General features: G+C 41.4%; 2 protein-coding genes and 1 long non-coding RNA gene across 4 annotated transcripts in view; 1 reads left to right on the forward strand and 2 right to left on the reverse strand.

The window, feature by feature from the left end:
- Positions 1 to 12,394, reverse strand: part of pkdcca (protein kinase domain containing, cytoplasmic a) — a 451,220-nt gene that overhangs the window by 124,088 nt on the left and 314,738 nt on the right. The gene's annotated exons all lie outside the window — the stretch shown is intronic.
- LOC111978350 (cytochrome c oxidase subunit 7A2-like, mitochondrial) lies at positions 5,829 to 11,610 on the forward strand. The gene is made up of 3 exons (XM_024008364.2): positions 5,829 to 6,018; positions 10,945 to 11,079; positions 11,473 to 11,610. Exons 1-3 carry the CDS (start codon positions 5,950 to 5,952, stop codon positions 11,608 to 11,610), a joined length of 342 nt encoding a protein of 113 aa, XP_023864132.1. The 5' UTR covers positions 5,829 to 5,949.
- On the reverse strand, positions 11,674 to 12,368 carry LOC139029148 (uncharacterized). The gene is made up of 2 exons (XR_011481435.1): positions 11,914 to 12,368; positions 11,674 to 11,860 (listed from the first exon to the last, which is right to left on the reverse strand). It is a non-coding gene; the product is annotated as an uncharacterized lncRNA (long non-coding RNA).

The following is a 12,394-nucleotide window of genomic DNA, read 5'->3' on the forward strand; positions in this document are numbered from 1 at the left end:
GATCTGTACAGCTATCTATGATCCATCGGCCTCTCTTCAGGTGCACAGGGATAACCGTTCAGACTTCTGCAAATGGTAGACCGAATAAAGAAGAGAATGAGAAATGTGATAGTCTCCTACTCCCACTGTGAGTCACAGGGAGGAATCCTGAGACATGTCATACTTATTAAAGTCCAAACTTTATCATTGCTCACAACTTCTCTGCAGGGACAGAGGAGTGTTAACTTCCTAGAAACATAGTCGGAACTAGTAGGAATTGTGGCAGTGAAATTCATGGTCGAAGTAATACAACAGGATAGTGAGGCTTATCATCTTCTAACAAACCAAGGTTAAGTAGGAAAAAAAAAAAACTCCTACACAAGCTTCTTGGTTATTGGGGTTCTGTGGATTATCACAGAACACCAATGACCCTAGGAAGCACAGCAGATGTGTGGGTCGAACAAAGGTTATTGCAGTGTCTGTACTGGAGAGTTTCTGTAGGTCAGGGACTTTGTTGTGTGTCCCAGGTACTCCACCGTGTTCCCTGCTCCGACACATATTTGGTTGGTGGGGGTGGCAAAGATCATTGGAGGCCTCCGTGGGCACCTGTTACCCTCAACCCCTAGAGAGACAACAAACTTTAGACTGTGGAAACCACATGGACCCAAACATCCACAAACGCATCGTTGGTCTCTATCAGTGTTTTCCCTTTATGCTTTAGCAGCGGTGCACTGCCGTGCTAATCGTGGCCCCACTGAAAAAATAAATACATAATGTAGATGTATGCCCTAGGAAGACCTCTGCAAATGTGTCTCAAAATTACTGACTTATGTTAAAGAAATACTTTGGGATTGTTGCAATGAAGCCCCTTATCTACTTCCCAGAGTCAGCATGAACTCATGGATACCAATTGTATTTCTCCGTGTCCAGTATGAAGGAAGTTAGAGGTCGTTTTGCAAGCCAATGTAACTATAAGCATGCTAGCTGTTACCATAAACCTCCAGGCATTGCTAACGCTAGTTATCCAATTGTGCTAATGCTAGTTAACCCCGCCACCTGCACAGACATAAAAAATGGTTATCCATGAGTTCATCTGGGGAAGTAGGTAAAGGGCTTCATTGCCAAAACCACAAAAGTGTCCCTTCACGCATGTAGTAAGGATACGGAGGTCTGCTGTTTACACGTGCAAACGTGATTGCTTGGCTAACCCTTTATATGCTTCCAAATCATTTTGATTTTCAACTAGTTATGGAAAAGAGATGCATGTTTCTGAACAATACATCATGCTGCTTGTTTAACGACATGACGACCGTGCAGATTACTGTTGGATTTGAGAAGGGCATCCTCCTCACCGATAAGGTCAACTGGGTCAAAAGTGGTGTGGTTGTGGCTCACTCAAACATTCCTAGGACTGTTTCATAGGTAGCGTTTCTAGCTATAAAAACTAGCTAGATACCTTATTTAGGGTACAGAAGTAACGGATGAGCTATCTATGCATCTTTGGTAGTTTACGTAACATGTACCGCCACGGTACTAGCAGCATCTTCTAGCAGCATCTTAAATTTAGTGAATTTCTTGTGTTTTATTGTTAGAGTCTATCAATACCCTTACATATACCACCAGTAGTACATTTACCGTTAATCCTAATCTAAATGCTTGTTACGGTAATTTATTTTAAGGCATTCAATAGTATTGCAGTCTTCCCATTATCTGAGTGACACATTGTTTGCAGTGCACAACCTATCTACACTTGTGAGAAACAAGTTTTGGTTTATTTCATTCCATTAAGAGTTATCAATTGTATTTTGTTTGGAGCGCTACTATCAATGTTGAGTAAGGACAACGCATGCATAGAAGTAGGCCTATAGGCTACCTGGCCTGCGTGCAAATGTAGGCATATAAAATGTGCCCATTTTGGGATCTGATAGTAGTTTTTCTGATTGGCTTAATGCACCACACTAATGACCTGTGGAGCTTCTCAAAGTCATGTTTTCACTAAAAACTGCAAGCAATCAAAGTCTGTCTTTACATCCATTGAGAATTACATAGTTCCTCATGTATTTGAAAAATATTTACAGTCTCCGCTTTCGATAACCACTCGGTGTGAAAGGGAAAAAGGTCACGCATGATCCAGTGGAAACATCATAAATAGGCCTACCGGATTACTTCTTTATCAGTGCTTGACTTGGACTGAAATAGGTTCCAGTACTCATTTTGGGTGCTGGTACAGTTCATATTTAAGTGCAGGAGCGCCACAATACTTCTGAGCTGATATTCTATAAGAGGAACAGGAACTCAAGCAGTAGAACATTTGAGGTGCAGGTTACTCAGCTCTGGTGAGCTCCTGCCTAAGTCAAGCATGCCTCTTATCCCTTGCGCAAATAGCCTACAGCTGTGTCTGTCCCGAGCCCACTGCCATGGGAAACCGAGGGCCAACTATTTTATACAATGTTGCATTCGGGCTGGACCAATTATACTAATGTTTCAAGCTCGTTGTAGACAGACCATGTGTAGCCAATGTGATTTATAGAATATTTCTTTTATGAATCAGGATATGTTCTACCTGCAGGCTGCTATCTTTATTTGTTGCCTACTTTTAAATAGTTTTGGTAATTGCAATATAAGTTACTTTTTAGGTTTGTATCATTTAGATAGAATTGAACTAACACATGACAATAATTGAGATATGAAAAAAGTGATTATAAATTAATCTGTTTCACAAAAATGTGCATATGAAACAATAACTGCCACGCAGATCGGTAGAAATGGTAAGATAAATTTGCATTCAACATGAGAAAAGGTTGCCGACTCCTCGGTGTTGCCTATTACTGGCAACTTCAGAGCAGAATGGCAGAATCTGCGACAGCCAGCAGGAGCGAGAATAGTTGGGTCAGGTTAAGTGTTTTTTTCTTCTGGTTATCTAGATCTCTGGCGCCCTCGAGCAGTCGTCTTACTTCATCAATCGTAAGCTAAAAGCCTCAGACAAGCTCAAAGCATATAGTCGATTTTATTCAAACACATAGGGTGGTGTCTATATGGAAAAATACACGTTTAAAAATGTTCACCAATCGATTGGTCGAAAGAACAACACTTTCGGTCAGCCAAGATTTGTTTTAGTCGGGAAAGCCCTAGAACGGTCGGGGAAAGCCCTAGACTTGGCATTCCAATCGGGAAACCGCTGCATCTTTCTAGAGTTCCAACTTCCCGACCTGAAGTATCACTGACCTCATGAGAATGGTTGAATGAGCCACAACTTTCGGACAGAGGTGCATGACGCGAAAGCGTAGAGAATGGCGCTGTTAAGATCAGATGTTGTCCGAGTATACACCTTCGTTCGAGGTGTACATACCTACGTCTCCTGATTGACTTATGGTCTCCATGCTCTTGAGAACTTGATGATCTACAAATGGTGTGCAGATGGCAGCGGTGAGGATTCTGAGGTTGAGCCAGTCCAGGATGAAGGGGACCTACCTGCGGCGACAGGTGTAGTGGGAGACCTTTCAACATTTTCCCTGATAATCCTACAGATGATTTTGGATTTTTGTAAAGAGTGATTCCTGCTTTTGGGCCGACCCCTTATTGTATCGGGCTGGGTAAAGGACAAACTGGGAAGGGTTACATCTGTGAAGTTTTGAGAACAGGAATTGTTTCGATTTTTTGTGTATCCGCCTGAAAGAGAGAGAGAGGTAAAAACGTTTTCCTATACTGAGGCAATGAAGAGGGTAGAGGAGACCCAAGGATGAGTGAGTCAACTGGGAGCTCCCCAGTGAGTAGGCTGAAGAGAGAGAGCCAGAGAATGAGTTTTAGTAAGGTTGGATACTGTTGCGTTTATAGCCAGAAGATAGCTGTGGTAGTTGCAGCGCAGCAGCAAAATATTTGGTTGTGAGAGATTTTACTGGAGAATATCTAAAGAAAGTTGTGAGAAGGGAATCCATCCTCCCAGGCCGACAGCCCTGGTGTAGGATCGTTTAGGGCCAAGTAGTGGGAGAAGGGTGGAGGTTTTTGGGGATAGTGTGAATCAAATCTTAATTTTAATTTGTCACGTGCGCCAAATACAAACAGTGTAGATCTTACCATATAATGCTTACTTACAAAGCCCTTAAAATACAACTCTACATTGTTGGTTAAGACAGACTATTTGCTAGAAAATAAATACCAAATTAATAAAACTAAAGTTTCTTAAAAAGATAGCACAAAAGGCTCCTTAACAGCGTCAACATCCAAGCCATAAGACTGCTAAACATTAATCAAATTGATACCTGGACTATCTGCATTAACCACTTTTTTACACTGCTGCTGCTACTTGCTGTGCATAGTCCCTTACCACTACCTATATGTCACAGGAGATTGGTGGCACCTTAATTAGGAGGACGGGCTCGTCCGGGTTTGGCCGGTGTAGGCCGTCATTGTAAATATGAATTTGTTCTTAACCGACTTGGCCTAGTTTTAAAAAAACTAAGCAAGTACATATTACACTGTACATATTACCTCAAACTAACCCTGCACATTGATTATGCACATAGATGGTGGTGCAAAACATTTTCCATTTCTTCTTTTTTTTCTTCACAATGTGGAATGCACATTCCGAAATGGAATGGTAGCAATACACCAAAAATGGTCTAGTCTGGAAATTCAGACTAACTCGAATGTCTCTGCAACAAAACGCTGCTAGCTAACCGGCACCAACTTGCTAGCTTAGGGCTAATGTGTTTGCTAGCTTTGTCGGTCGAGCCACCTTAGCCACCACAACATTAACGCTGTTATAAAACAAATATATATGTGGCGAATTTCTTAGCCATGTTGTGAAATCAATGCATGTGTGTTTGTGTGCCCAATTGAAAACAACCTTATTAGCTAAGTAGCTAGCTAACAATGTGAAGGTCATAGTGCATTTTTACATATGACTGCCTGCTGACATGCTTTCTGTACCTACCTGAGGGCTGTACGCACTCGGTGCCGATCCGGCAAGTCTTTGTGTAACTCCATTTAACTTGTAGTACATTTTACTTGGTTACAAACAAAAAAACAGTCACGAATAAGGTCGGATCACGGATATCCCCTTGTTGGCCAAACATGCAGAGAGGATGGACCCAGCATTAACGACACAGCAGGCTGGCTCAGTGTTGCCTGATTAGAATAGAAGGGTAATGGCGGCTTTTTGTAGGCACTATTAAACGGTCCAGCTTTTGTCAAATGAACGTCAAAAGTATAATATGTTTTCTTCATTTAAGCTAACCCTTAACTAACCTTAACCTAATTATCCTAAACTGCTACGAAAAGTAAAATCTGCCATCTAGCCATAACCCTATTAAACAGAGGCCAACTCGGGGCCAAGGCCAATGTGGAAATTAATGCTAATGTCACATTTTGAGAATTTTGATGCATTTATTTAATCAAAACAAGTAAAAAGCAAACAATATGCTAACATGGACCAAAGTCTCCTCTGAACATAGTTCAGGAACTGATAAAAACAAAGGCACTTATCTTTTAGCATATTGTTTGCTTTTTACTTGTTTTGATTAAATAAATGCATAAAAATTCTCAAAATGTGACATTAGCATTAATTTCCACATTGGCCTTGGCCACCGAGTCATGGAGTTGGCCTCTGTTTAATAGGGTTATGGCTAGATGGACTGCAGTTTTTGTAAAATTAACGTCAGATTTTACTTTTCGTAGCAGTTTAGGATAATTTACGCAGCAGATTAGGATAATTAGGTTAAGGTTAGGAAAGGGTTAGCTTAAATGAAGAAAACATATTACACTTTTGACGTTCATTTGACAAAAGCTGGACCGTTTAATAGTGCCTACAAAAAGCCGCCATTATCCCTCTCTATTCTAATCAGGCAACACTGAGCCAGCCTGCTGTGTCGTTAATGCTGGGTCCATCCTCTCTGCATGTTTGGCCAACAAGGGGATATCCGTGATCCGACCTTATTCGTGACTGTTCTTTTTGTTTTGTAACCAAGTAAAATGTACTACAAGTTAAATGGAGTTACACAAAGACTTGCCGGATCGGCACCGAGTGCGTACAGCCCTCAGGTAGGTACAGAAAGCATGTCCAGCAGGCAGTCATATGTAAAAATGCACTAATGACCTTCACATTGTTAGCTAGCTAACSTTAGCTAATAAGGTTGTTTTCAATTGGGCACAACAAACACATGCATTGATTTACACAACATGGCTAAGAAATCTCGCCACATGATATATTTGTTTTATAACAGTTAATTTGCTAGTTAATGTTGTGGTTGGCTAAGGTGGCTCGACCGACAAAGCTAGCAAACACATTAGCCCTAACTAGCAAGTTGGTGCCGGTTAGCTAGCAGCGTTTTGTTGCAGAGACATTCCGGATTAGTCTGTGAATTTCCAGACTAGACCATTTTTGGCGTATTGCTACCATTCTCATTTCGGAATATGCATTCCACATTGTGAAAAAAAAGAAGAGAAATAGGAAAAATGTGTTGCACCACCATTGTAATTATTCGCTCCTATGGCCTATTTATTGCCTACCTCCTCATGCCGTTTGCACACATTGTATATAGATTCTATTTTTTTCCTTTTTTTCCCCCTACTATGTTATTGACGTGTTTATTGTTTACTCCATGTGTAACTCTGTGTTGTTGTCTGTTCACACTGCTATGCTTTATCTTGGCCAGGTCGCAGTTGCAAATGAGAACTTGTTCTCAACTAGCCTACATGGTTAAATAAAGGTGAAATAAAAAAAATCTATGTGCCGGATCACATGCGCCAAATACAAACAGGTGTAGACCTAGTGGTTAGAGCGTTGGGCCGGTAACCGAAAGGTTGCTTGATCAAATCCCCGACCTGAGAAGGTAAAAATATGTCGTTCTGCCCCTGACAGTTGACCCACTGTTCCCCGGTAGGCCGTCATTGTAAATAATAATCTGTTATTAGCTGACTTGCCTAGTGAAATAAAGGTTCAATTAAAAAAGAGCCAATTTATGCTTGAGCCGAAAATGTGGTCGGATGCGCCGTGTTTGTAAATGTTTTTATTTTACCTTTATTTAACTAGGCAAGTCAGTTAAGAGCAAATTCTTATTTTCAATGACGGCCTAGGAACAGCAATTGCGGAGCCTCTCGAGGCAAAATTGAGCTCCCACTGCATCCCATTCACCTTGCAAATTTTGGATGTTTGGCTTGGATGTTGAAGCTGTTAAGGAGCCTTTTGTGCTACTTTAAAAAAAACTTTAGTTTATTTAATTTGGTATTTATTTTTCTAGCAAATAGTCTGTCTTAACCAACAATGCAGAGTTGTATTTTTAAGAGCTTGTAAGTAAGCATTATATGGTAAGATCTACACCTGTTTGTATTTGGCGCATGTGACAAATAGAATTAGATTTGATTTACACTATCCCCCAAAAACCTACCACCCTATCCCACTACTTGGCCCTAAACGGTCCTACACCAGGCTGTCGGCCTGGGAGGATGGAACCCCTTCTCACAACTTTCTTTAGATCTTCTCCAGTAAAATCTCTCACAACCAAATATTTTGCTGCTGCTGCAACTACCACAGCTATCTTCTGGCTATAAACGCAAGAAATCCAACCTTACTAAAACTCATCCTCTGGCTCTCTCTCTCTCTTCAGGCCTACTCACTGGGGAGCTCCCAGTTGACTCACTCATCCTTGGGCTCTCCTCTACCCTCTTCATTGCCTCAGTATAGGAAACGTTTTACKTCTCTCTCTCTTTCAGGCGGATACACAAAAAATCGAAACAATTCCTGTTCTCAAAACTTTCACAGATGTAACCATTCCCAGTTTGTCCTTTACCCAGCCCGATACAATGAAGGGGTCGGCCCAAAAGCAGGAATCCACTCTTTACAAAAATCCAAAATCATCTGGTAGGATTATCAGGGAAAATGTTGAAAGTCTCCACTACACCTGTCGCRGCAGGTAGGTCCCCTTCATCCTGGACTGGCTCAACCTCAGAATCCTCACCGCTGCCATCTGACACCATTTGTAGATCATCAAGTTTCTCAAGAGCATGGAGACCTATAAGTCAATCAGGAGACGTAGGTATGTACACCTCGAACGAAGGTGTATACTCGGACAAATCTCTGATCTTAACAGCGCCATTCTTACGCTTTCGCGTCATCGCACCTCTGTCCGAAAGTTGTGGTTATTACCAACTTCTCATGAGGTCAGTGATCTTCAGGTCGGGAAGTTGGAACTCTAGAAAGATGGCAAAGTTTCCGACTTGGAATTTCCAAGCTGGATGACCGTTCTAGGGCTTTCCCCGACTAAAACAAATCTTGGCTGACCGAAAGTCGTTGTTCTTTCGACCAATCGATTGGTTGAACATTTTTAAACGTGTATTTTTCCATATAGACACACCCTATGTGTTTGAATAAAATCGACTATATGCTTTGAGCTTGTCTGAGGCTTTTAGCTTACGATTTGATGAAGTAAGACGACTGCTTCGAGGGCGCCAGAGATCTAGATAACCAGAAGAAAAAACACTTAACCTGACCCAACTATTCTCCTCCTGCTGGCTNGATGAAGTAAGACGACTGCTTCGAGGGCGCCAGAGATCTAGATAACCAGAAGAAAAAACACTTAACCTGACCCAACTATTCTCCTCCTGCTGGCTMTCGCAGATTCTGCCATTACTCTCCTGAAGTTGCCAGTAATAGGCAACACGAGGAGTCGGCAACCTTTCTCATGTTGAATGCAAATMTATCTTACCATTTCTACCGATCTGCGTGGCAGTTATTGTTATCATATGCACATTTTTGTGAAACAGATTAATTTATAATCACTTTTTCATATCTCAATTATTGTCATGTGGTTAGTCAATTCTATCTAAATGATACAAACCTAAAAAGTAACTTATATTGCAATTACCAACTATTTAAAAGTAGGCAACAAATAAAGATAGCAGCCTGCAGGTAGAACATATCCTGATTCATAAAGAAATATTCTATAAATCACATTGGCTACACATGGTCTGTCTACAACGAGCTTGAAACATTGTATTAACTTGGGTCCAGCCCGAATGCAACATTGTATAAAATATTCTGGGCCCTCGGTTTCCCATGGCAGTGGGCTCGGGACAGACACAGCTGTAGGCTATTTGCGCAAGGGATAAGAGGCAGTGCTTGACTTAGGCAGGAGCTCACCAGAGCTGAGTACCTGCACCTCAAATGTTCTACTGCTTGAGTTCCTGTTCCTCTTATAGAATATCAGCTCAGAAGTATTGTGGCGCTCCTGCACTTAAATATGAACTGTACCAGCACCCAAAATGAGTACTGGAACCTATTTCAGTCCAAGTCAAGCACTGATAAGAAGTAATCCGGTAGGCCTATTTTATGATGTTTCCACTGGATCCATGCGTGACCTTTTTCCCTTTCACACCGAGTGGTTATCGAAAGCGGGAGAGCTGTAAATATTTTTCAAATACATTGAGGAACTATTGTAATTCTCAATGGATGTAAAGACAGACTTTGATTGCTTGCAGTTTTTAGGTGAAAACATGACTTTGAGAAGCTCCACAGGTCATTAGTGGTGGTGCATTAAGCCAATCAGAAATACTATCAGATCCCAAAATGGGCACATTTTATATGCCTACATTTGCACGCAGGCCAGGTAGCCTATAGGCCTACTTCTATGCATGCGTGTCCTTACTCAACATTGATAGTAGCGCTCCAAACAAAATACAATTGATAACTCTTAAATGGAATGAAATAAACCAAAACTTGTTTCTCACAAGTGTAGCATAGGTTGTGCACTGCAAACAATGTGTCCACTCAGATAATGGGAAGACTGCAATACTATTGAATGCCTTAAAATAAATTACCGTAACAAGCATTGTAGATTAGGAATTAACGGTAAATGTACTACTGGTGGTATATGTAAGGGGGGTATTGATAGACTCTAACAATAAAACACAAGAAATTCACTAAATTTAAGATGCTGCTAGAAGATGCTGCTAGTACCGTGGCGGGTAATGTTACGTAAACTACCAAAGATGCATAGATAGCTCATTCGTTACTTCTGTACCCTAATAAGGTATCTAGCTAGTTTTTATAGCTAGAAAACGCTACCTATGAAACAGTCCTAGCAATGTTGAGTGAGCCACAACCACACCACTTTTGACCCWGTTGACCTTATCGGTGAGGGAGGAGTGCCCTTCTCAAATCCAACAGTAATCTGCACCGGTTGGTCATGCTGTAAACAAGGCAGCATGATGTATTGTTCAGAAACATMCATCTCTTTTCCATAACTAGTTTGGAAAATCAAATGATTTGGAAGGCATATAAAGGGTTAGCCAAGCAATCACGTTTGCACGTGTAAACAGCAGACCTCCTAATCCTTACTACATGCGTAAAGGGACACTTTGTGGTTTTGGCAATGAAGCCCTTTATCTACTTCCCCAGTCAGATGAACTCATGGATACCATTTTTATGTCTCTGCGTGCAGTTTGAAGGAAGTTGTTAACTAGGATGAAAATGTATGAACATTCCAATTTGTAAGTCGCTCTGGATAAGAGCGTCTGCTAAATGACTTAAATGTAAATGTAACTAGCATTAGCACAATTGGTAACTAGCGTTAGCACAATGACTGAAGGTTTATGGTAACAGCTAGCATGCTTTAGTTAGAGGTCGTTTTGCAAGCCAATGCTAACTTCCTTCATACTGGACACGGAGAAATACAATTGGTATCCATGAGTTCATCTGACTCTGGGGAAGTAGATAAGGGGCGTCATTGCAACAATCCCAAAGTATTTCTTTAACATAAGTCAGTAATTTTGAGACACATTTGCAGGAGGGGTCTTCCTAGGGCATACATCTACATTATGTATTTATTTTTTCAGTGGCGGCCACGATTAAGCAACGGCAGTGCACCGCTGCTAAATGCATAAAGGGAAAACACTGATAGGACCAACGATGCGTTTGTGGATGTTTGGGTCATGTGGTTTCCACAGTCTAAAGTTTTGTTGTCTCTCTAGGGGTTGAGGGTAACAGTGCCCACGGAGGCCCCTCCAATGATCTTTGCCACCCCCACCAAATATGTGTCGGAGGCAGGGAACACGGTGGAGTACCTGGGAKACAACAAAGTCCCTGACCTACAGAAACTCTTCCAGGTACAGACACTGCACTAACCTTTTGTTCGACCCACACACTGCTTGGCTTCCTAGGGTCATTGGTGTTCTGTGATAATCACAGAACCCCAATAACCCAYGAAGCTTGTGTAGGAGTTTTTCCTACTTGACCTTGGTTTGTTAGAAGATGATAAAGCCATCTACTCCTGTTGTAATTTACTTCGACCATGAACTTTCACTGCCAKAATTCCTACTAGTTCCGACTAGTTTTCTAGGAAGTTATACACGCCTCTGTCCCTGCAGTGAAGTTGTGAGCAATGATAAAGTTTGGACTTCAATAAAATATGACATGTCTCAGGATTCCRCCCTGTGACTCACAGTGGGGAGTAGGAGACTATCACATTTCTCATTCTCTTTATTCMGTCTACATTGCAGAAGTCTGACGGTATCCCTGTGCACCTGAAGAGAGGCCTGATGGACAAGATGCTGTACAGGACCACCATGGGCCTGACCATTGGAGGGACCCTCTACTGCCTGATGGCTCTCTACATAGCTGCCCAGCCAAGGAAGTGATCTGTTTATCCAGCCCCTTCCCCTTCAAGGGTCCAACAGGATTCTATATGATTTAGGAGCAATAATGTGGATGATGATTGTGCTCAGACGGTCAAGGAAAGGAATCCCTTTACTCTCAATTATATGTCCCCTTGTCTTATTGATTGCCTAGTTTCATGTTAAGGTTTTCATCAGACTCAAATAATCTATACTTTGTCAAATTTAAGTCCATGTAATATCACTACTTGCCCTATCTTACTTGCTCTGTGTTCTTGTGCAAGTTGTGCATTTCCACATGTATATCTCTACTGATGTCTCGGTAACAACCAGCACCATATCAGTGGTACATGACTATGATGGCTAGAGTATCAACAATCTACATTTAAAAAAAAGTCTGGCCGTGTTTTCTGCCAGAGCACTCCCCTATGTGTGTGGAAAGAATTTGAGGTCTCATTACATGGATGACTTTGGGTGCTCTTTTGTTCTGGATGAGAGGGTGGATGGGGCTAGCACCTTTTTTCAAAGCTAATAATGAGGTGGTACTTCAGGTTGTGTGATATTATTTATTGGTTTCTTTCTGTAATAAACTCTGCTTTTGAGGAGTCACATCTGCATTACCTTGTTTGCATGCCCCCCAAGTCCCTATTTAATGGTGCAGAGGTTGAGTTGTCATTTAGTCTGCATACTAACTGATGGTGTTCTGTAAAAAAGGGAGTGCACAGAGTATGACAAGTCATTGTAATTTTGTCTTGGGATAATAAAGTATATTTTGTTTGTAAAACTTTTTTTTTTAGCTTTCTTTCAT

This window comes from Salvelinus sp. IW2-2015, linkage group LG18 (assembly GCF_002910315.2).
Source record: "Salvelinus sp. IW2-2015 linkage group LG18, ASM291031v2, whole genome shotgun sequence".
NCBI classification, from domain to species: domain Eukaryota; kingdom Metazoa; phylum Chordata; class Actinopteri; order Salmoniformes; family Salmonidae; genus Salvelinus; species Salvelinus sp. IW2-2015.